At 52.2% G+C, this 25422-nt stretch overlaps 1 protein-coding gene across 3 annotated transcripts in view; it reads right to left on the bottom strand.

Annotated features, from left to right (window-relative positions):
• Positions 1-25422, bottom strand: part of SDK1 (sidekick cell adhesion molecule 1) — a 965237-nt gene that overhangs the window by 67410 nt on the left and 872405 nt on the right. For 2 of the 3 annotated variants that reach the window (XM_055346825.2, XM_055346828.2), the window contains 3 exons: positions 24071-24206; positions 22586-22645; positions 19823-19924 (listed from right to left, as the gene is read on the bottom strand). In XM_055346825.2, the coding sequence (XP_055202800.1) occupies positions 19823-19924; positions 22586-22645; positions 24071-24206 (298 nt within the window). The remainder of the gene's footprint in view (positions 1-19822; positions 19925-22585; positions 22646-24070; positions 24207-25422) is intronic. The other variant, XM_055346826.2, reaches the window with a different exon arrangement.

Genomic DNA, 25422 nt, shown 5'->3' with positions numbered 1-25422 from the left:
CTACGGGGCAAGTGAGGCCAGGAGGGCACAGGCTGGCTTCACGCCCTCAGTGCCCACGTCCTGCAGCCCTCTGTCTCAGTGCTGATTTGATTCCACAGGGCCTCGCTGCCTTAGATGCAGTGGGCAGGCCCTGCGTCCTGGTCCCACTGATGAGCTGAGCATTCCTGGAGGACCCTCTGAAACCATCTGCACTTTGCTTTTTCTCACCTGAGAAATGAGAGTAACCTTTAAGCCCTGCCTCTGCTTGGGTGTGGCAAGCACCTGTCGTCTATGACAAAGGAGACCACCGCAAGCAGTGGGTGGGGGCCTCCCTGAGATTCTTACAGTCCTCCCATATCCGAAGGCCAGGAGCGCCTGCGCCAGACACCAGGTGATCTCTGTTCCTCGAGGGGCAGGTCAAAGGAACACTGTTTACAAGACCCAGGAGCAAACGAGGGTGGGAGAAACAGGCCAGGCCAGCCAGAGCTGCAAGACAAGCAGGCCAACTCAGGAAAGCGAGCCTGACGCCAGCACCAGGCATTCCGCTCCCCTGAACACCATTGCAGAAGCTGTGCATGGGGCTTTACAGCCTCACACGAGCCCGGCCTGGCTGGCTATTAGGCCTTGACCATGAAGCATCCATTCTTTTTCTCCTTGCGTGAGAATGTTTTCAAATAACTTTTTTTTTCTGAGATGGGGTCTTGCTCTGTCTCCCAGACTGGAGTGCAGGGCACGATCACAGCTCACTGCAGCCTCAACATTCTGGGCTCAAGCGATCCTCCCACCTCAGCCTCCCAAGTAGCTGGAACTAAAGGCATGCATCACCATACCCATCTAATTGTTTCTTTCTTTCTTTCTTTTCTTTTTTTTTCAGAGAGGAGGTCTTGCTACGTTGTTCAGGCTGGTCTCAAATCCTGAGCTCAAGCGATCCTCCCACCTTGGCCTCCCAAAGTGCTGGGATTGCAGGCATGAGCACCACGGCTGGCCCCAAGAACTCTTAACAAGGGCAAAGTACCACCAGTCTCTGTCCTGGCCAGACTGGGTCTCCTCGCTGCTCTAACCCCAGGTGGGAGAGGAGGCCAAGGTTTCATGTTTACCCATGTGGATTGCACAGCTGATCGTTGGAGGCCACTCCCATTATTTCTGTTTAATAAGATGAAAAGTTAAATAGCATGCTCCAACAGGAAGCAAGGCTGGAGTTCAAGTCTAGACGGTCTCATTCCAGGGCCTGACTTTCCTAACTATGGCCTTAGCATCTCTGGTCTTGTCCTAAAGAGTCAGGGGAAGGAGAGAGCCAGCCCTTGTTAGCCAAGAGTCAACATCCATCGGATAAATCCTCTCCGAATGCTTCTCCACTAGGTACCGTGAGAAGCACTGGCTCATGAGGTAGGATCTATGTGCCTGGGATGGCATCAGCCACTTGTCCTCACGTGGTGCATGGTCTAGAGCAGACCACGGGCAGGTCAGCAGGCAATTCCAGCCCTCAGGGTGGGCTCTGTGCTGGGAATGAGCCCAGAGCACTGTGGGGGTGAGCAGCAGGGCTCCCCGGGCAGTGCCTGGGCCTAGGAGGGCTCCCCTGGCCAGGTGCATCCAGGCAGAGACTTGAACAGTGGAGAGGAGAGTTACGGCGTGGAGAGCAAGGGGCAGGGAGGGGCCAGCAGCTGAGGTGGAAGAGGCTGTGTGTTCAAAGGCCCGGAGAGATGGCACAGCACGTCCAGGGGACTGAATGGCTTTAGAGATCAGAGGTTTCTCTGGGAAGGTTTGAAAGCAGAGAGTGAGAGAGTCAAAGCTGTACATGAGAGAGATGGCTTTGGCTGTAGCTAGGGAGTGCACAGGGTGTGGGGACCCAGCCCGGAGGAGCTTCTGCAAGGACACAGGCTGCAGAGGGTGGTCTGAGCGAGGGCAGGGCCACAACAGGGAGAAAAGTGACAGAGGCGGACCTGTTGGCAAGGGCCTGGAATCCACCAGTTGCAGTGACCAGGGGACCAAGCAAGCCGAGGCCTCGAGGGGTTAAGTCACATCCCCCATAATGAGCTAGATTCAAACCTGAATCTGCCTTGCTCTAAGGTCCACGCTGCTTCTCTAGGCTTGGACGTAACGATACTTCCAGTAAAGGTCCGGACAGTAAGGGTGGTAAGCTTTGAGGGACTGAAGGGCTTTACCGTAACTATTCAACTCTGCTTTCCTAGGGCAAAAGCAGCCTATGACAATATGGAATGAGTGGGTGTGGTGGACAGACTTGGGCTGAGGCTGGGGTTTCTGTCATGGATTTTGGGGTGGGTGGAGGCACCCTCCCAAGGGCACATGTGAGCAGGCTTGTTGCCACCGTGGCTGCTGCTGCTGAGAGGCTGGGGAGGAGCAGCGACGGCTTCATCCCCAGGCAGAGCTCCTGCGGCACTGCTTCCAGGGCCCTCTGTGGATCTGGTCCTCTCTGCAGCCCTGCAGGCAAGGAGACTGAGCCCCAGGGAGGTGGAGTAATTTACCCAGGGTTATGGGGACGCAGCCAGGAACCAGACCTGGGCATTCTGGCTTCTAAGTGCTTGCTCTTGGCTACTACACAGAAACTCAATTTTGGACAAGTTGGGTCAAGGAACTTGTGGGTCCGCCCGGCAGAGATGCCAGGCAGACAGTGGGAATCACAGGCCTGGGTTCCCCAAGAGACTCCCAGGCGGCAGGGGACTCATTTGGGAGCTGTGGCTCCAGAGGCAGCCGAGGATGGAGAGTGACATGGGGGAGGGACTGGGGAAAAGCTGAGCTCCAAGGAACCCCAGAGAGAAGCAGAGCTGCAGCAGCCAAGGCAGAGTGTTCTGGAAATCAAGCAAGGAGTCGGCCTCAAATCAAAGGCCAGGGCAAGACCGGGGACGCGAGCACCCACTGGACTCTGCAACAAGCAGCACATCGCGTGACTGTAAGAAATCACGGCGCACCATTTCAGAGTTGCTAGAAGAGTCGGTTTTAAATGTTTTCACCACAAAAATGTGATAGAATGTGATGGGATGCAGACGCTAATTAGCCTGATTTAATCATTCCACATGGTAAACATTACTTTGTGCTCCATAAATGTATATGATTATTATATGTCAATTAAAAATACAAATTTTTTTTTTTCTAAAGCAGCTCATTGATTTGCATCATGGTTTCAGTGGCATGGGTTAGGGCTGACAAGTCTAGAAGGACAGAACTGTGGGCTATCAAAGCAGAAAATTCCAGGGGAATTCAAATGCTGACTAGATAACCGATTACACTAAGCGATTATTTTAATTTTCTTAGGTGTAAGAATGACTTTGTAGTTATACATTGTGATGGTTAATACTGAGTGTCAACTTGATTGGATTGAAGGATTCAAAGTATTAATCCTGGGCATGTCTGTGAGGGTGTTGCCAAAAGAGATAACATTTGAGTCAGTGGGCTGGGAAAAGCAGACCCACCCTTAATCTGGTGTGCACCATCTCATCGGCTGCCAGTTAATAAAAAGCAGGCAGAAAAAACGTGAAATGAGTGAGACTGGCCTAGCCTCCCAGCCTACATCCTTCTCCCATACTGGAAGCTTCCTGCCTTTGAATATCAGACTCCAAGTTGTTCAGTTTTGAGGCTCGGACTGGATCTCCTTGCTTGCTCCTCGAGCTTGCAGATAGCCTATTGTGGGACCTTATGATCCTGTAAGTTAATACTTAATAAACTCCCATATATATGGGAGTATATATATATACACACACACATATATACATATATACATGTATACATATGTATATATGTATGCATGTATACACACGTATGTGTATACATATACATATATGTATACACATACATATACGCATACATGTATACACATACATATACGCATACATGTATACACATACATATACGCATACATGTATACACATACATATACGCATACATGTATACACATACATATACGCATACATGTATACACATACATATACGCATACATGTATACACATACATATACGCATACATGTATACACATACATATACGCATACATGTATACACATACATATACGCATACATGTATACACATACATATACGCATACATGTATACACATACATATACGCATACATGTATACACATACATATATGCATACATGTATACACATACATATATGCATACATGTATACACATACATATATGCATACATGTATACACATACATATATGCATACATATACATATATGCATATATGTATACATGTATACACACGTGTGTATACATATATGTATACATGTATACACACGTGTGTATACATACATGTATATATATATCGCTCTCTCCTATTAGTTCTGTCCCTCTAGGGAACCCTGACTAATACAGATTTTGGTACCAGGAGTGATTCTAGAGAGACAGAATATTCAGGATGGAGTTCTTCTGTTGGTTTTGGGGTTTCTGGAGTTGGCTGCTTAATATGATTAGATCCAAAAATGCTAAGGACTCTACTTCTAGTAGTATGGAGAACGCTGATAGTCCTTGGCGTGAATTGTTTAGAGAGTTATGCAAAATAAATGCATTTGACACTCCTGATTCACCGCTCGTGAGAGGCAAGGGGTTTAGGGACTCTATACATAATACCTTTGACCATGTGTGGAGAACCAAGAAACATAATGAAGCTGGTTGGTTACTCCTAAGTTCAACGCACAAAGTGATGAAAGAAAATGATGAACTCAAGGATTCTGTCTCCCAGCTTCAGAAGCAGATACTGAGTCTCAAATCTGCTAAGATTGCCTTGAGTGAGAGTCTTCACTCCTGTAGAGAAAGAGCTGAAATTGTGGAAAAACAGACACAAGCTCTTACCATGTGAGTGGCTGACCTGCAAGTTAAGGTGCATGCACAGCCTTGCCAGGTGTCTACTATTAAAGTGAGGGCATGGACTGAAAAAGAATGGGACTCTGCAACTTGGAATGGGGATGTGTGGGAGGACCTTGATGAAGCTGGGGACACTGAGCTTGTAAACGCTAATGAACCTTTTTTGCCAGAAGGAACAGCTTCCTCATCCCCAGTAGTGGCAATATCCCAGCCTATTGTTGGTCCTTGTGATCATGTAACAATATTTAATATTTTAAATATAATAAATAATTAATAAAATAATAATTAAATAATAATTAAATAAAATATATTTTAATATATTTATATATTATATATATTTATATATAATATATAAATATATTTATATATTATATATATAAATATATTTATATATTATATATACATTTGTATATTATATATTATATAATATATATTATATATATTTATATATTATATATACATTTGTATATTATATATTATATAATATATATTATATATTTTTGTATCTTATATAATCTCTATTATATATTTTTATATATTATATATTTATATATAGCCTATTCGTTCTGTCCCTCTAGAGAGTCCTAATACATATGTTAAAGAGTTATTATAGGGATATATAGTAAAAGTATTTGTGAATAAAATGATAGGATGTTGTAAATCTCTATATATGATGTCTGAGAGCTGCTTGAGGCTCACACGGGAGGGGAGGAGGTGGATGTTTGGATGAAACCAGACTGGCCATGGTGCCTTGTGGTTGAGCTGGTGGCGAGTGCAGGAGTGTTCTCGACACGGGCGGGTCTTGGAGATATTGTGGCTTTGGTTCCAGATCACTGAAAAAGGGAGTCACGTACATGTTTTGACTTCCCAGTGCATATAAAAGCTATGCTTCTACCATACCATAATCTGTTCAATGTGCAAAGCATTCTCTGAAAAAACACGGTACCTACCTCAATTAGAATATACTTTACTGGCTGGGCGTGGTGGCTCACGCCTGTAATCCCAGCACTTCAGGAGGCCGAGGCGGGTGGATCACGAGTTCAGGAGATCGAGACCATCCTGGCTAACACAGTGAAACCCCATCTCTACTACAAATACAAGGAATTAGCTGGGCGTGGTGGCGGGCACCTGTAGTCCCAGCTACTTGGCAGGCTGAGGCAGGAGAATGGTGTGAACCCGGGAGGCGGAGCTTGCAGTGAGCCAAGATAGTGCCACTGCTATCCAGCCTGGGCGACAGAGTGAGACTCCGTCTCAATAAACAAACAAACAACAAACAAACAAAAAATTTACTGCAAAAAAGATGCTGTCACAGAGACACAAAGTGAGCACGTGCTGTTGGGAAAATGGCACTGACAGCAGGGCTGCCCCAAACCTTCCATCTGTAACTGACACAGTATCTACGAAGCACACTAAGGCCAACTGTGAGGAGTGTGATGCGCCTGCACTTGTCTGTCTCCTTCTGTGTATGCTTGAGATTTCCCTATCTAGAAGTTAAACAACAGAGAAACAGGCAAAGAGGGGAAGAGTTCTCTCGGAAGAGAGTGTGGCTGGAGAGGAGGAGCACGGTGAGGGTTTGAGAGAGGCCTGGGGGTGGGGTGAGAAACTGCCGTCAAAGCCCTTTAAAATCTGCTGTTCTGGTGAACTCTCAACAGTGGGTTGGGTGTGAACCCCACTTTTGTGTGTGACGCGTGGCCCTGGGAGGGGTGGTCTGCCTGGCCGCACCTGTGGAGACGGCGCTTCCCTCCTCTGTGGGGATAGCCCAGCTTCTCCTATGGTGCAGAGCCCACCTGCAGCCCCCTGTCCACCCTGAGCTCTGCCACTCACAGGAGACCCTAACCCTTGCAGACTCAACCCCAGAGAAGGTCGCGAAGGCCCAGGCCGGTGATCCTCCCTCTCCCTGGTGGAGCAGCTGAAGGGCAGGCCCGTACCTTGGGGCTCTCTCACTCCCTTCGGTGCCAGCAAGTTGCTGAGCAAGTGGGTGCTGAAGAAAGGCCTCCACTGGCTGCCAGCGTGGCGACCTGGAGGGATCCCAGAGAAGCTGGCTAAGGAGTGAAACTCAGGATGGTGAGAGGTGCGGGAGCCTTTCCAAATGCAGCAGCGGGCACCGCGCGATGCTCCACAACCTTTGTCTACAGTGACGGACGTCAGATGAGTAATAATACCAGCCCGCCACCAAGGCCTCCTGGGCATCTGCCGGGCTATGCGTGTGAAGCCTGAGCATGAAAGGGAACCCCGGCCTGGGGGCCAGGAGGACGCCCATGTGACCGCGGCGGGGGAGGGCCGGGGGGCCGGGAGGACACCCATGTGACTGTGGCGGGGGAAGGCCTGGGGGCTGGGAGGACACCCATGTGACTGTGGCGGGGGAAGGCCTGGGGGCCGGGAGGACACCCACCGTGACCGGCGGGGTAGGGCCTGGGGGCCAGGAGGACACCCACTGTGACCGCGGCGGGGTTGGCCTGGCAGGACCTCAGAGTCCCTGGGGCCAGTCTCAGGAGTGAGCTTGATTTTTCCCGCATACATAACAGGGATCCCCTGAAGGGTGGAAACAGAAAGTGAGGGGATGGGATTTGCATTTCACAAGGGTCACCCCAGCAGAAGTGTAGAGGATGGGTGGACACAGGCCCCAGAAGCTTCCCTGAGAGTCCCCGCCCAGAGAAGCCTGGCTAGGCTTGCACCTATGGGCAAGGAGCCTCCCTGCCCTCCACCCTCCAGCCCAGCATTGATGAGGCTGGTGTCAAGCCCATCCTCCCTCGGGGGCTGTGTCTGCCTAGGGGCACCACAGCTCCGTCCTGGGAGCTCTCTGAAAAGCTGCTCCTATCACCCGCCCTTCGGCAAGAGGCTGTCCCGGGATAGCGTATGCTGCAGAGAGCCTGAAGGAAGCCGTGAGTCCTGAAATACTCCCTGGCATGGGGAAGGGGTGGGCCAAGCTCCCAGTCACTCAGCAGTGCCTGTGCACAGCCCGCTGTGGGCCGGGTGCAGCACACTGGAGAATCCCCCACCGCAGAGGCACCTGCATCCCACAATCTCTCCACTCTGCAGTCCTTGGCGAGGGCTTCTTAGCGCATTTGTGCCTGAAGGGAACGTCTAAAACAACACGAGCTGGAGCCCAGAGGGTGGGATGGAGCCCAGGAAGGGAACGTCTGAAACAACACGAGCTGGAGCCCAGAGGGTGGGACAGCGCCCAGGGAGCCCCCTGTGGACTCCAGATAAAACTGAGTCATCACTCTCGTCTGTGAAACAGAGCAACGGCTCCCACCCAGGGGATGGTGACCATCTGTGCCCAGCACAGTAGGCTCTCGGCAGATGTTTATCCATCATCCAGGACCGTGCAGACGGCCCTGTACGCAGCACAGCCCACCGGCATCAGTTGGAGAGACTGTGGCCGCAGAAATGACAGGGGCGGCCTGTGGTTTGCACAATGTCATTATCGCGTGATATGTTAATAATTACCCAGGGAGCCCTGGGAACGTCGATGATGAGACAGCGCAGCCTGTGGAGTCGGGGTTGCGACGTTAATTACCCTGTAAACAGGTGCCATTCACTCTTCCCTACAAACACATGTTTTCAAACTGGCGTCACTGAAGCCTTTTAATTTCACTTAATAGGCACTAGGACTGGCTTTATTTGTCAGTAGGGGGAGCTGAAACAGCTAGAAGCTGTGCTTTTTTTTTCTCTCATTCCAACCAACAGTAATTAAAAACTTGCAGCACTTAGAAGAAAGGTAGGACCCATATTGTACGACAATTTTTTCATTCTTAAAAACAGCAAACAAATATTTTCAAGACACTTTTCTGTCTTCCACAGCCACATGTACACCAGCAGCAACCAAACACCACCTAAAGCCACCAAGCGATTTTATTTTATTTATTTTTTGAGACGGAGTCTCACTCAATTGCCATGGCTGGAGTGCAGTGGCACAATCTCGGCTCACTGCAACCTCCGCCTCCTGGGTTCAAGCGATATCCAGCTAACTTTTGAATTTTTAGTAGAGATGGGGTTTCACCAGGCTGGTTTCGAACTCCTGACCTCAAGTAATCCACCCGCCTTGGCCTCTCAAAGTGCTAGGATTACAGGCATGAGCCACCATGCCCGGCCCGCTGAGTGACTTTAAATGCTGAGCGTGGGTATCTGTCTGTCTTCTGTTTTTGGTGAAAGTTGCGGGGCTAAAGGCCACAGTGCTGGACACTCGGCTCTCATCTGAGCTTGGCAGCCACTCCCCATTGGGTTTGGAAAAAAGGCAAGTCCTGGCTCCCTTTTTGGGGAAAACCTATGTTGCTCTTTTTGCTGGACTAATATTTAACATGCCTGAGTAACCATGTGAGCCTCAGCCTTGAGCTACGATTGGTGGTGGGTAGAGCAGGGACAAGCCATTACAATACCCAGGCTCACAGCAACCGCTGCAATAAAACTGCCAGGAGTGACTTGACAAGCAACAGCAGGACCTGCACCAGGAGCGCTGCCAGCCCAGCAGCACGGTGCCGGAGGGACAGCCAGCTCCCGGGAGCAAGCATGAATAGACGAAAAGGAAGAGGACGGCGAGGATTTCCAAATCCCTTTACTATTTAATACCTTTCCATCAAAATCCCAGGAGCATTTGCTTTTTTTTTGAGAACTTGCCAAAATGATTGTAAAATTCATAAAATGGCTGAGAAACTTTAGAAAACAAAGAGGAATAAGACAAGCTCTCCTAAACATGAAAAAAATGTGTAATAAACTGATGTAAATGAAAGCTTTAGAAGTACCAGGGCAACAGTAAAGATGTCTGTGGAACGAAGGAATGTCCTCAGACAGACTTGACTGTGTGTAAGAATTTAAACCATGATTAAGACGCATCACAAAGCAATTAAAAATCAATAGATGGTTTCGGGGGAAAAAACTTCTCTGGAAACAAATGATCTATTTAGAAGTTCACTTCATGCCAGGCTCCAGAATTAATTCCAGGAGGAAGAAAGAGTTGTTTTTTTTTTTTTTTTTTTGACGAAAGAGTTTAATGGAAAACATAAAACCATGAAAATTATGAAAAAAAGTCTGGGTGAATATTTACTTGGTCTCAAAATGGGAAGGAGCGATGCCTCATATATGGAGGTTTGAGCACACAACCACTTAAACACAATAAAATTAAAAACAAACAAAGTATTTGCCATAGACATGATCAAACATGATATCCCTAATATATAAGAAGCTCTAAGAAATCAACACAAAACACTAAGACCCATTAAAATAAAATAAAATGGAGACCAGGCTTGAGAATCCCCTGAGCAAAGCCCATTAAGCCGTGGAGACAACCTTGACCTTGCTGGTTCTGCAAACCTAAACAAAACTTAACCTGGGCTATTTCTTGTAAATGCCCATATTAAAGAAAAATAAAACTTAAGCCCAACCAATCAGAAGCTGCCAACAACTTACTGAGGGCACCTCAGGACGTTGGCTGTAGCAACTAGCTTGGGGACAGATATGCAACTAAAGGCAGATATACAGTTAGTGATATGGTTGGGCTGTGCCCCCACCCAAATCTCACCTTGAATTGTAGCTCCCACAATTCTCACGTGTTGTGGAAGAGGCCCAGCGAGAGACAATTGAATCATGGGAGTGTTTTTCCCCATGCTGTTCTCATGGTAGTGAATACGTCTCACAAGAGCTGATGATTTTATAAGGGGTTGGCTCTTATTCTCTCTTGCCTGCCACCATATAAGACGTGCCTTTCACCTTCCACCATGATTGTGAGGCCTCCCCAGCCACGTGGAACTGTGAGTCCGTTCAACCTCTTTTTCTTTATAAATTACCCAGTCTTGGCTATGTCTTTATCAGCAGCATGAAAACCAATACAACTAGGGATTTTCTAACAGTTGAGACTGAAGAAGGCAACAACATACTCTTAAATCAAGTATTTTCTTTGTCCAGCTCACACATTCACACCATAAAAACTTTCCCCTTGTGTTCCCTTCGCAGAACCCCAAACCACCTTTGGATTGGTGCTGCCTGATTCATGAATTGCTGTCTGCTCGAATAAACTCTTCTAACATTTTGTGTCTCAGTTTACCTTGTAACAGACCCCCATGAGAAAAATAGCCATGAGCTCTGCAGGCATTTAATCACAGACCAGTCATTTAAAAGCCCATCTAGGAAAATAATAATGAGATACCTTCTTGCCTAATAAACTAGGAAAGATTTAAAAGCAGGAGGAAAGAGGAATGCATCCTGAGCCCTGTATCTGGTCACCGCTGCAGGGTGTCAATTAGCTGAAGTATTTCAAAGGTGAAAAATGTTCATCTCATTGGACCAGAAGTTCTGCTTCTAGCGTTTTATCCCAAGGCAGGCATTGGAGACGTTGGAAAAGATTTGTAACAGTGTTCAGAGTAGCTTCATTTCTAATAGCAAGGTGCGGGACCCATAGTCTTGTGCAAATGTACTGGATGATGGAAAATAATGGTAATAATGCCGTGGGTTATCTATGGAGGTTTACCCCCACACGGGACCCAGCCCTGCCCACTCCCTCAGGTGCCCCCTGCCTCATCCCTGGCCTTGGCCCCCGTGCCTCATGTAGCAGCGAGCTCAACTGTCCTCTTCCACAGCCCCTCACACAGACATAACGCACCCGACATGCACACAACCCACACTGCAGAAGCCTCCAGGAGGAGGCTACAGATGCCAGGGGTGGCAATCCCAGGTCTGGCTACCACTAGACCCCAAAGCACAGGGCAAGAACTGGAGAAAGCTCGTGGAGGAGGAGGCTAGGAGGGGCGCCTTCCTCCCCAAAGAGGGGCCATGCCTGTACCCGCACTGTCTATAGGGGCCCAGGAGATTCCGAGGCACCTCCGAGACTCATTGGGCAGACAGCAGGCATGCTCACAGCATTTGAGGGCTTGGTGAGGTGGGCTGGGGGCTTCTGGTCTCTCCCTAGGAAGCTGGAGCAGCTGGGGGGCTTTACTCATTGATGGCAGCCCTTCCTCCTGATTCACCCCAACCCAGCTTCCAGCTGTAGGCCCCAGAAGCCCCCAGGACCACCGAGTGACCTGAACCATCAGTGGCAGGGCTCAGCAGGTGGGGAAGGCGAGCTGGCTCCGGGGACGAGCTAAGGGTCGAGGGAACCACGAGGCCACAGGCTCCAAGGAGATGGCCTGCGTGGGGACACAGCACCTCTTTTTATTTGGAGGCTCTGTCCTAGGGCAGCTGCCACTAACTCTGGCTAAAGAGCAACCCTGGGGATAACAAAGGTGCACGAGGGGTCCCAGCAGCTGGTGTGGGTGTCGGAGGGCCCTGCTCTAGTAGAGGAGGTCCTGCTCTTGCAGTTCCTGGGAGCTGCGCTGGCGGCCATGCTTGTCTGTGCCAGGACCCCCAGGGCAGAGTGGGTAGAACCTGCCTGCCCCTAGTGTCCCCACGACATATCTGGGGCTGGATCAGTTTTCGGTCAGCGTGGGTTCAGAAATGAACAGAAAACCACAGGCTTTGTTTGGTGTGTGAGGCCAGCTTTGCTATCTTGTTTTGTTTTGTTTTAAAGCTTTAATTGTTTTAGAGCTGGGAAAGGACAGTAGTTGCAGGGCAAACAGGAGAGCTGGGCCGGGCATCTCTGGACAGGAAGCCTTGCTTTAGACTCTCCCTGAGCTCCCTGGGCCCCGGAGCCGCTCCATCCCCCCTTAGAGCTCAGGGGTCACTCAGTCACTTGTGCTTCTGGGCCGGTGGCCTGGGCTATGTTTGTTACTCCCCTCCCCTCCCCTCCCCCCCCCTCCCTTCTTTCCTTCCTTCCTGTCTAAATGTGTTTCTCTCCCTCCCACCCTTCCTCTAACATCTTCAGAATGTTTTCTATGTTCTGGCCTTATGCTAACGTTCTGGGGATAAGAGGGGTCCCTGCCCTCGTGGAACTCAGAGAGAAAAAGACCTGTCCTCAGGTGGATATGCAAAGAGCTGCGTATGTGGCATGTTCTGGAGCAGAGGAAGAAACAGCTAATCCTGCCCGGGAGAGAGAAGACAGCCGCCCCATCCAAGGGCTAGCGTGGACGCAGGGCTGCATGGGAGGGAGGACTGTGTGTCCTCCCAGGGACGGGAGTCGGGAGCAGTCCTCCCAGGCGGACACAGCTTGGTATGGATGAGGGGGCACATACTCAAGGAGGGGGAAGCCTGGGGGCTCTGGAAATACAGGCAGGGGCTGAGATGCCTGCTTGGGGTCTGGGCAGGAGTGCAGGCTTATCCTGAGACCAGGGCCCATCCATGAATAGTGAGTGTCTTGAAGGCTGGAGCGTGGTCCCACAGTGCCCGGAACGCTGCGGAATGTGGAGCTGGGCCCAGAACTCTGGCTGGGTCATCTGAACAGCTCTCCTGCTGAGGAACCCATAGACACTGTCCATACCTCCACCAGAAAAAGTTCTGGCCACCTAGTCAAACTCTGCCCATCAGCACTGCAGGACAGCTGTGGTGGTGAATGCCCGAGTCCCCTTCTTCTGACTGTTGCACTGGATCTCCTCTAGGGACCCTCTCGCCTCACAGTTGGCCCAGGTGGTCCAGGTAGAGATGACATCTCCCTGGCTTTGGGCACCTCAGGACGTTGGCTGTAGCAACTAGTCTGGGGACAGATATGCAACTAAAGGCAGGCTAAAGACAGCCAGTGGACTTCCACTGCAGAAAAGGGAAGCTCTCTGTGCCCGGGGCTGTATGGCCACCTTGATGAAGAGCCTGACCAAGGAAGGAGCCAACTAGGAGGAAAGTGGATCCAAGAGGCCACATGGAGCAGCTTGCTGGGGCGCTGGATCCAGCCATGCCTGAAGCTGTCCCAGGCTCCGCAACTCTTCCAGTGCAGGAGTTAATAATGATTCTTTCAGCTTAAGCTTGTTGGCGTTGGGTCCTACCTCCTGCATACTGGAGTCCTTACCGATGGATTATTTTTACCAATTTGTAATGCCTGGGCTTGTGCATCAATCTCAGCTAAAAATCTAAAAATTATCCTTCCTCTCTGAGGTTAAACAGATTTAAGTATCACGTATTTGAACTTCAGGGGACCCAGAGATCATCTTTTCTGAACATTTCATCATTTTACAGATGAGGCCAGACAAACCGAGTCACTCACCCAGGGTCCGCCTCATTCACCAAATACTGACTGGGGGCTGACCCCGGGCCAGGTACATTCTGGACACTCATCTTGTGAGCAGGACTGGTGCCTTAGTGGCAGCAATGAAGCCAGTACCTGAGTCTCCTCACTCACAGGTCTCCCCACAGCAGCACAAGGTCTCAAGGCCGGACTCAGAGGGGTTAAGTGACTTGCCCGTGGTCACACAGGCAGTAAACAGTAGAGCCGACACTTGGACATGCACACTTACCTATGGGACCACAGCAAAGTCTTAGTTTTCATAAAAGCCTTTGAGCATTTCGGGCCCACGAGTTTGTGGTGCTCTGAAGCTTCCAGCCGAGGGGACGGAAGCTGGCCCAATTTAATTTCCTCTTCTGAAGGCCTACTTGCTCTAAGTCAATATGTTAGCAGTGCCTCTCCTCAGCAGATTAGGGTTGTTACAATGCAGGTACTTGGGCTGCAAGAAGCAGAGGCTAGAAAGGGAATGGCGAACTGGCTTTCTCCTTCCAGAAAACTCTCTGCAGTGTAAACACAGAACCTGGAGAAGTGTGCTGAAGCTGAACAGCTGAGATGTCCACTTGCAGGGTTGGCACTGCCAGGCCTGGCACAGGAGACGTGTGAGTTGTTTTGGGTGTGCAAGAGCCAAGCCACACCTGATGGGTGGGGCGGAGCAGAGACCTGGATGCAGGGGCCGTGTCTAGGAATTTACTTTTTAGTTTAACTTAGAGCAAGGCTGATAATGGTCCTTCCCTAAAGCCAATCCCCCTCCTCGTTTGGGGGTGGAAACTGCCTTTGTAAAGCTAATAAAAGGCTGAGAGATTAGGAGTATGGGAGAAGCCTGAACTCGGCTAAAATGTAAGCATACTTTCTTTTTTTTTTTTTTTTGAGACGGAGTCTTGCTCTGTAGCCCAGGCTGGAGTGCAGTGGTGCGATTTTGGCTTACTGCAACCTCTGCCTCCCGGGTTCCGGTTCAAGCGATTCTCCTGCCTCTGCCTCCCGAGTAGCTGGGGTTACAAGCATGCACCACCATGCCCAGCTAATTTTTTGTATTTTTAGTAGAGATGGGGTTTCACCATGTTGGCCAGGCTGGTCTTGAACTCCTGACCTGGCGATTCACCCACCTCAGCCTCCCAAAGTGCTGGGATGACAGGCATGAACCACCGCATCCAGCCTGTAAGCTGGGTAAGTAATCCCTCACTGCTCAGGAGGCATGTGACCAGAGGTCACAAAATTAGTGACTTTCCCAGTTGCTTCTAAAGATAACATCACTATTATAGAAACTAACACTGATCTTTTGAGATGCGTTTCAGACTTCTGCATTCTGAAAATGGACTGACCCTGCCTGGACTCATGACTCACGACTCACGGCTTAGGTGGTCCTGTGGCCCCGCTCCGAGGCGGACTCAGCACATGAGGGCCGTTTTCCACGCCCCGTGACGGCATCCCCAGCCAATCAGCAGCACCCACTTCCTAGCCCCCATGCCCACCAAACTATCCTGGAAAAAACTAACCTCTGAGCCCTCAGGGAGACTGACTCCAGTGATAACTCCGGTTCCCCCATGTGGCTGGGTTCTAATTAAACTCTGTCTTTACTGCAATACCATGGGCTCAGTGGACTGGTTTTGTCTGTGCTGCAGGCAGGAGGAGCCTGCTGGGCGGTTACATCCCCTTGTGTGAACCCTGGCTCCTGGCACTGCTCCCCATCTGCCAGGGCCCTAAAGTGGCCGCACAGCCTCTGCCAGCCTGTGCACCCTCACCAGCTCTGCCTCTCCCTCCCTACTGCCAGGAGCCTCAGGAAGGAGCCCCATGGAAAGACCAGCTTAGAACATGAGTGCCTGGGTGGCAGATGGTGACTGTGTTATCTGCTGTTACAGGGACAGAGACCATCCGTTCCTTCTCCCTCCCCTTCCTCAGGGTGAGGAGCTTCTGATTAGCCTTCCCTGCAGCCCTGCTATGAGACACTGATTCCACCTGCCTTCATCTCCGCACATCTGGGAGGCCCTGTCTCCAGGACACGTCCCTGGGTGCAGGGTTTCCCCAGCTGCTCTCCTGCCCTGTGGAAGTTTCGGAACCTCAATTTGCCCGAATGACAAAGGTATTCTGAGCCCCTCTCGCAATACCCCTGGGGCGAGGAGCTGTTCGGGATGAAGCAGCCTTGGTCCAATGGGGAGGAGCAGCATTAGAGAGAAGGCAGCCCCGCTGCTGGGGGGAAGGCAGAGCTGTGCACAAAGCACCCAGGATACCGCACAGAGGGGAAATCTGAGCCCCGCCTAGAGGGAGGGGGACAGAGAGGGAGTCGTGGGGCAGCAGCAGCTGCTCCTCAGGGGATAAAAGCCTAAACGGCACTTTGGGAGGCCGAGGTGAGCAGATTGTGAGATCAGGAGATCGAGACCATCCTGGCTAACACGGTGAAACCCCGTCTCTACTAAAAGTACAAAAAATTAGCTGGGCGTGGTGGCGGGCGCCTGTAATCCCAGCTACTCAGGAGGCTGAGGCAGGAGAATCGCTTGAACCTGGGAGATGGAGATTGCAGTGAGCTGAGATCACGCCATTGCACTCCAGCCTGGGTGACAGAGCAAGACGCTGTCTCAAAAAAAGAAAAAAAAGATGCATAAAGGGTGCTTCAGGCCTCAGCCAAGTTAAACTGGAGGGGCTGCACAGGGCACTCCGGGTGGGTGTGATGCTGTGGGAACTGGCTCTGCTGACTCTCAGCACCCGCCTTCGAGCTCTGTGAGCAGTGCAGTGTGGCCACGTGGAGTTTGTGTGTGTGCATGGAAAAGGCCTTGGTGGCATGGGCACAGCAAGTAGGCTTTCCTTTCCCTTCTGTGGGACTGCAAAGGGTGCAGGTGGCAGAGCCCAGGCCTCTGGGCAGAGGTGAGTCACGTGGAGGGCGTGGGTGTGTTGAGGAGGAGTGCGGCAGGAGGGCAGGCCTCTGGAAAGGAGGGCTGGAACAGGGATGCACATGTTGGGAGGGGAGTGAGATGGGGGCCCAGCGGGGAAGGGAGAAGCCACATCACACCGTGCTGCTAACCTCAGAGGCCGAGCTCACCTGTAGCCTCTGCAGCTGCCTCCCCACACCTGGGCTATCTCAGCTCCGCACTGCTGAAAAGCTCTTCACTCTCCCACACTCACAGCAGCACACTCACAAGTCTAAAAGGGGGAAGGCCCCCGAGTGTCCACCCCTGGAGGAGCAGACACACCAAATGCGGTAAATGCATGCAATGGGATATTACTCAGCCACGAAAAGGAAGGAAATTCCGACATCTGCTACAACCCGGGTGAACCTCAAAAACCTCACACCGAGGGCAAGGATCTGGACACAGAAAGACAAGCACCGCACGACTCCATTTGTACCAAGTATCGAGAGGTGAACCTGCAGTGACAGAGAGTAAGTGAGAGGCTGCCCAGGATGGGAAAAGAGGGAAAAGGGGGCCTGCTTAATAGGTATGGGATTTCTGTTTGGGAAGGAGACAGCTCCAGTGATGGATGTTGGTGATGGCTGCTCACCATTCTGAATGCCGCTGAACTGCACACGGAGAATGGTTTCCATGTTATACGCATCTTACCACGATGACAGACTTATATGACCCGGATGTGTCCCTGCCCAAGTCTCATGTTGAGCTATAATCCCCAACGTGCAGGTGGGGCCTGGCGGGAGGGGATGGGGACGTGGGGGTGGGTTTCTCATGAATGGCTTAGTTCTCATGAGATCTGGTCATTAAATGTGTGGCACCTCCCCCTCACGCTCTCTTGCTCCTGTTTGTGCCGTGTGGGATGCCTGCTCCCCCTTCGCCTTCCACCATGATTGGAAGCTTCCTGAGGCCGCCCCAGAAGCAGAGACCACCATGCTTCCTGCGCAGCCTGCAGAATTGTGAGCCAAGTAAACGTCTTTTCTTATAAATTACCCCGTCCCTTTACAGCAGTGTGAGAAGGAACTAAGACACCAACAGCGCAGACCCTAGAACTGGAGCCGGGTGCTGGGCATAGAGCTGGAGCCGGGCACTGGGCATAGAGCTGGAGCCGGGCACTGGGCATAGAGCTGGAGCCAGGTGCTGGGCATAGAGCTGAAGCCGGGCTCTGGGCATAGAGCTGGAGCTGGGCACAGGGCATAGAGCTGGAGATGGGCGCTGGTCATAGAGCTGGAGCCGGGCGCTGGGCATAGAGCTGAAGCCGGGCACTGGGCATAGAGCTGGAGCCGGGCACAGGGCATAGAGCTGGAGCCGGGCGCTGGGCATAGAGCTGGAGCCGGGCACTGGGCATAGAGCTGGAGCCGGGCACTGGGCATAGAGCTGGAGCCGGGCGCTGGGCATAGAGCTGGAGCCGGGCGCTGGGCATAGAGCTGGAGCCGGGCGCTGGGCATAGAGCTGGAGCCGGGCGCTGGGCACAGAGCTGGAGCCGGGTGCTGGGCATCCAGTCCTGTTGCCGCTTGGCTGGCCCTGGCGCGGCTCCCCAGTTTCCCGCACCACCCCTGGCTTCCCTACCGCTTGCTGAAGCTCTTTTCTCTGGACGTCTGCCTTGGTCTCAGGGCCTGCCCAAGTGCCCTGAGCCCCCTGGTTCCTGGTGTCCTATGCCCGGGCGCAGGCAGACCCTCAGGCAGAGCTCTGACACCCACACCTGCTGCTTGCAGTTCAGACACTGCAGTGCCCGGCCCTCCTTTCCTGTGCTCCCCCCATGCCACAGGCTGACCCATCCCCAGCCATGGGGGCCAACTGGGGCCCAGTCACCTGAATACAACTGGAGAGCACAGAATCTGCCATGGCCGCCGTCCGCAGTGGCACCCACCCTTTACTGATGGCACCCTGACACCCCTCTCTGACAGCACCCTTGGCGGCTCCACCATGGCCCTCAATGGGCTCCTCTACAGCCAGGCCCATCCCTAAGGGAAAGCTGAGCCGTACCTCGGTGGCTCTGAGTGACCCCTTTGAACATATTTTCATGCAAAGAGAGGCAGAAATACCGTATGCTCTTGATGCCTCTCTCCACGCATCCTCATTTGTATGCAAATACCGCTTGACCATTCCGGAAAAAATCTGCTGGGCTTGACCCTTGGTGCTACTGATTGGTTCATAACAATAACCCTTCCCAATTGCAAAAGGTCACCTGATGTGTTTCCCTCCTCTGGCCCCCGCAGTCCGAGCCGCCCCTGCCCCCCATCTCACCCTCCCCACTATGCAGCAGCTCCTGCTAGGCCGAGCCTCTGTCCTCAGGGACACTCTAATTATTCCGGGCCTGAAGCAACATGCTTCTAAATCTGCACCAGCGGAACAGAGCAGAAACACCAGGCTCTATGTGTAGTCAGGGAACTCTTTAAAGTCACCAGCCAGCGAGGAGGGTGAGGTTCTGTGGTCTCCTTGGCCGAAGGAATGGCGTTGCTCTCATTACCTGTGGCACGCTGGGCCCGGAGAGGGATAGGGACAGGATCTGATCTAAAAATAGACATTGCTTCCCACTGTGAACCCCACAGAAGGCAAGGTCCCTTGAATCAGACCCAACAGTCACATCTTATCTAAAAGGGGTGGAGACAATGGCCCACATGGCTTTCCCAGACCTAGAGAATGGGCTGTCACCAGGCCACTGCCGAAGCCCACTGAAGGACCGATGCAGATACAAACATCTGCCCCTCCAGATAATGAGGTTCCATTTCCCACACACCTACATCACCACTGAGTTAATAGCACTTTCGTAGAGCAAAGCCACAGGAAATATGATGGCCCCAGGTATCAAACAAACCCTTTAGGTCTCAAAAGCAAGACTTGACCATTCACTGGAGCTGTCAGGAAATTCCAGCTCTCAGCTGAGCCCATCTTTCCCTGCCAGTGGCGTGGAGACCTCAGCCCCGACAGCAATGTGTTCAAGGAGGAAGAACGCTGCTGGACACCTGAGGGGCTTGGCCGCAGCGTGCCTGGCTGTCCCCACCACTGTGGCCCTCTCTGGCAGTGGGGCTGGGGGTGCACGGAGCTTACCAGCCTCGCCGACAAAGACCTCCACGGGCGCGCTGGCTGGGCTCTCGCCGATGATGTTATAGGCGGTCATTATTACTTCATAGCGCCGGTACTTCTTTAAATCTGCAGGGTTGAAGGAAACATGGATCAGCTTCCACCAGGACCACCTTCTCTTTCTCCAAAGTTCCCCCTATGAACCACAATGAAGCAAGGAGCACCCTCCAAGGAGAGGAGGCGGGATTGTTAGAAATCTGTGAAATACCTGCATCCTCTGTGACCGGGGCACCCTCCTTCTCTCCTCCCTATTAATTAAGCACCCATCACCATTAAGCAAAAGACGTACCCATCCTATCCTGTGTTCAGGTAAAAGGCAGCACGGAGCTCCCTCCTCTAAAGTAAAGGATTTAGAACAGGGGTCCCCAACCCCTGGGCCACTAGCCATGGCCTGTTAAGAACCAGGTCGCAAAGCAGGAGGTGAGTGGCGGGTGAGTGAGCAAAGCTTCATTGGTATTGACAGTTGCTCCCCATCCCTCGCATTACTGCCTGACTTCTGCCTCCTGTCAGATCAGCTTAGATTCTCACAGAAGTGCAAACCCTATTGAGAACTGCGTGTGCGAGGGATCTAGGTTGCGTGCTCCTTATGCCTTGCACAACCTGGCTCTCTTGCACGTGCAGTTCCCAATAGGGTTTGCACTCTTATGAGAATCTAATGCCTGATGATCTGTCGCTGTCTCCCCTCCCCCCAAGATGGGACCGTCTAGTTGCATGAAAACAAGCTCAGGGCTCCCACTGATTCTACATGATGGTGAGCTGTAGAATTATTTCACTCTATTCTATATTATGATGTACTAATAATAGAAATAAAGTACACAATAAATGGGATGTGCTTGAATCCTCCCAAAACCATCCCCTACCACCTGGTCTCTGGAAAAATTGTCTCCCACAAAACCAACCCCTGGTGTCAAAGTGGTTGGAGACCCCTGATTTAGAATACATAACATAACCTGGGCCTGCCTTTTGGTTCAGAATCTCTCCTTGAAATTATGAACAGATAGAGTAAGACTGTGGCATTGAAAGTAGAATGTAGAAGGACGCTGGTAACCAAAGGCCTCTGAGACCTTTGCGGCCGTGTCCTGGGAAAGAACGGGCGTGGGCTGCTGCACACAGAGAACTCCTCAGGGCAGGGGGCCAAGCACCAGCTCCACACTAAGTGACAGGGTGAGAATAATTGACCTTTAAGCCAAAACATTCTGGAAGGTTCTCCCACTGGTTAACACTGCTCTGTGGGTGGCTTGGCTTTTCTGAGGTCCCATGTGTGTGCCTGGCACCTGTGTGCTGGTGTGGACGGTGGTGTGCTTGGGCCTGCAAATTGTGCCTCCTGCCAGCTACCAGCCCAGCAAAGCTTCCGTGACTCAGGCCCCCGTCCTTGGACGGCTGCCTTCAAAGAGATGCTTACAGGGTCCGCCCATGCTGTGGAGTCAGTATCTCAACATGCTGGAGCTGTGCTGCCCTGCAAAACACTCCCACCCCTGCAGAATGCCTGAACACAGCAGAGGCTCGGGGAGGGCCAGCCCCTCCCTCCTGCCTGGTCCGCTTCCCAAACCAGCCAAGTTCTGTGTGTTGAAGTCGATCACATTACGGCTCCACGTCTAGCCCCTGAGTGGGATTTTGAAACTCCTCCATAGCTGGGAATCAAAGGAGAAACAATGTGGTTTGTTTAAAGGGCGAAGGGAGGCTGAGCAGAGAAACAAAACGTGGTGTTTCATTCGATGGGATATTATTCAGTCTTGACTGAGATTCTGATGCCTGCTCTCACGTGCTTGGACCTTGAAGACGTTAAGCTCATGAAACAAGCCAGCCACAAAAAGACAAATACTACATGATTCCCCTTCTGTGAGGTCGCCAGAGTCGTCAAATCCATTGAGACAGAAAGTTGAATGTGGGTGCTGGTGGGGAGGGGTATAACGAGTTAGTATTTAATGGGGACAGAGTTTCAGTTTGGGAAGATGAGAAAGTTCTGGAGAATGATGGTGACGGCTGCATAACGGTGTGAATATGCTTAATGCCACTGAACTGTACACCTAAAAATGGTTAAGAAGGTCCATTTTCTGTTATATGTATTTTAGCACAATAAAAAAAGAAAGAGGCTGGGAGCAGTGGCTCACGCCTATAGCCCTAGCATCTTGGGAGGCTGAGACAAGAGGGGTCGTTTGAGTCCAGGCATTCAAGACCGGCCTGTACAACACAGCAAGACCCCATCTCTTAAAAAACAACAACAAAACACAATTAGCCAGGCATGGTTGCATGAGCCTATAGTCCCAGCTACTTGTGGGGGCTGAGGCAGGAGGATCACTTGAGCCAGGAGTTCAAGGCTGCAGTGAGCTGTGATCGTGCCACTGCACTCCAGCCTGGGCAACAGAGTGAGACTCTGTCTCTAAAAAAAAAAAAAAGTCAAGAAAAGAAAAGAAAAAAGACTATTTCTTTAAAAAAAAAAAAAAAAGAAGAAGGAAGTTGGAGAGATCAGAGATATTGTTCTATCTGGCTTTCCTCTCTGTCCCAAACTTGAAGACCAGATATTAGTAAATTTCCCCAGCCTCTGTTTCTAGAAGCTTCCTTTCCTATCTCCCTGGTGGTTTGGTATGTGGAGACGCAGCGTTTGAGAGGCGATTCCAGAAACTGGAGCCATTAATCCAGGCTGGTTTTCCCTTGCACTGAGAGACCAGCTGGCTCTGGGCACAGTGTGTGCGCCTCGCGGCATGGGCCTCCCGCTGAGAGCGCACTTACGTGTTAGTTCACACATCGTCGATGTGGAGCTGCTGTTCACCGTCTTGAAGGTGCTTTGGGCTATTGGGGTAAGCAAAGCAGAAAGGTGGTTAGCACGCAGGGACACGGCCATCGCAGGTGATGTGCGGCAGGAACAAGGGAGACAGGCGCCTTACTGGGATGCCAGCTGCTTCCCACGCTGCACCTCCCAGGGCAATAAAGACCCCGCTGCCGCCCAAGCTTTCCACCAGCTCCCGGTTGGGGGGGCTGCCGCACCTCCTCGTAAACAACAAGGCACCCCAGTCCCGGACAGGCGGGGTGTGCTCACCACTCTGATTCAGTGAAACATGTTAGTTTTTGGCACACCTTAGCACTGAGTGGCAGGACACCTTTTCTCCCGGTCACCCCAGGGAAGGTGCAGCTGACTCATGCTCACGCATGGAGCCCCGGCTGGAGGAGCTGCGCAAACCACCTCAGGGAGAGCTGCGCGACCAGGTGCGTAAGCCCAGCCGCATCCCGGGGCCCTTCTACTGTGCTGTTTTGATTTTGCGACAGAGCCCAGGGAGATGCCAACTGTCTGGTGGTCAGCAAGGGCCACCTTCGGGGTGTGCCAACAGTGCAGACACCAGTGCTGCAATTTCCTGTCTTCAACATTCATCAACATCACGCCTGGCACTGTACTGGGGTCAAGCTGTGTGAGCATAGGAGCTGCTGCTGTCTGCGCACGCGGCCTTATGGAGGGAACCGGGTGCGTGGAAGGCCCCGCGGCTGGCGTTGGCGCGTGAGGTAGGCAGCCCTGGTGCCACAGGGATGGCAGAAAGCGGGAGGGCACCGTCCACACGGCGTGTTCTGGAGCTGCTTCTTCACTCTGTCCCCGGCACGAGGATGTCAAGGGGCAGAGTATTTTTGTGACACCGTTTGGTGGGTGCCAGGAAATGAACCCCCTCTAACCTCCATCCAACAGAGGAGGGGTGGGAGCGGGCAGGGCAGCCGTCCCTCTCCAGGGTTCCAGAAGCTGTCTTGAAGGCAGCTGGGCCCTCGTCAGAGCAATGATCATGGCGCAGTGCAGGCAGAGCCAAAATCAGCCTGGGGGTGAGCACCATGGGCTCCATGCTGAGGCTGTGTCTGGTACAGACAGGCGGGGCCTGTCCCCGGAGTTGGGTTTTGCAACAGGTTCCTACTGGCCCCCTGCCTCCATCTCAGGTCCCAAAGCCCTTCCCCACTGACGCCGGAAGCGTGCAGTCCCTGGAGGCCTGGCAACTGCTCTCCCCTTAACATAGTCTGTGGCAGACAAGGCCCCTCTGCCTCTGCAGTTGCACCCACCTGCCGCACACCCGCACTCTGCGTGCCCCTGGTGGGTAAACCCGCCTGCTCCATTCCTGAGGGCAGGGCTGCCTCTTCTCTCAGCCTCTTCCGCAGTGTTTCCCACCATGATGTGCACTGAGCAGATGCCGAGAGTCCCCTGGGAACCTCCCTCCCTGCGCCTGGACAGAGGGACAGTCTCACCTGTGAGCTCAGCACGTAAAGCTATAGGGCTTTTGAGTGTCTTGGCCTCGGTGCCTGACCCGGCTTCATACTCCAGCTCCCTGTAGTAGATCCTGTATCCCTGAAGAAGGCCGTTCAGGCTTTCGTCCCTCGGAGGCTGCAAAGACATCACACCGACTCAGCCACACCATGGGAGTCAACCCAGCTGGCCTGCAGCAGGGCTCACCTCCACCCGTTTAACTAGCCAGCTGCACAGAAGGAAATTGTGGGTTCCAGCGACAGGTGTCAGATTCATCAAGACGAACCCAGGCAGCTCCCAGGGCACAGCACCGAGCTGTGGCGATACTCTCAGAATCCCGGTTTTCATGTGCATGTGTGTGGGGACGTGAGCATTTTGTCCCCTGTCCAGCTCAAATCCTCAAATGAGCCCCCAGGCCGGGGCAGGAGGCTGGGGACAGACACAGATGGTGAGGAGGCTGCGTGCTGTGTGGTGAGCCCAGAGCAGGGTGGAATCTCGAGAGGCGGCCTGCTCTGAAGCACCCACCAGCTGACCCCACCCTCCCTCACTCCCCTGGCCACCCAGGCTGTGGCTGCCGTACTGTACCCCTCACTGATGCCTCCCCATGCCAGGCCACCCCACTGTGCCGGATGCAGTCCTCAGGCTGGAATCCCCATGGCCCCTCGCATGATGGCTGGCCTGGCCTATCATCTTGCGGTCCGGTGATCTGCTTCAGCTGCCCCAGGCAAACAACACACCCTTGCCATCCAGCTCTCACCCTGCAGTTCTTACCGAGCCATGGCCAGGCGCTCATTAGACACACATTAGACTCCCACGGAATAGGGAGCATAGGCAGATAAGGAAGTGGAGTTTCAGGTCTTGCTGGAATCTAAACCCAGGATTATAAGACCTCAAGACCTGTCCACTTTAGGACGTGGCTGTTCACCACTCGAGACCCAGCGCAAGGCTTGCCTCTTCCTTCAGTCGGTTTCTGTTTATAAGTAAATTTGGGGAGCATGTTTCCACGCAGGAGACAAATCTGAGACTGAGAAGCGTCCTCCCACTCCAGGCGGATGCCCTGGAAAGCCTCAGCGACTTTTGCACTCATCTGGGTGCTGAGCCTCCGAGCATCTGGTCTCTTCTTGGGATACTCAGATGAGGGATAAGGAACAGGAACCTTCTAAGCTGTGACCAGAAGATGGCTGAAGACAAGGCCATGAAGCCTCGTCAAAGGACGGATGTGCACAGAACTTCCGGTGTCGGGCTCACTGTGAGGCACCCACACCACAGCACCATCCTGCTCCCCGGGCGGAGCCACAGCTTTGCCGCACGAGAGCCCCTTTGCTGTGGGTTGAACTGTGTCCCCCTAAAAGAC

The sequence above is a fragment of the Gorilla gorilla genome, chromosome 6 (genome assembly GCF_029281585.2).
Source record: "Gorilla gorilla gorilla isolate KB3781 chromosome 6, NHGRI_mGorGor1-v2.1_pri, whole genome shotgun sequence".
In the NCBI taxonomy this organism is placed as follows: domain Eukaryota; kingdom Metazoa; phylum Chordata; class Mammalia; order Primates; family Hominidae; genus Gorilla; species Gorilla gorilla.
Note: the sequence above shows the minus strand (reverse complement) of the source record. Positions and strands in the feature narration are given on the sequence as shown.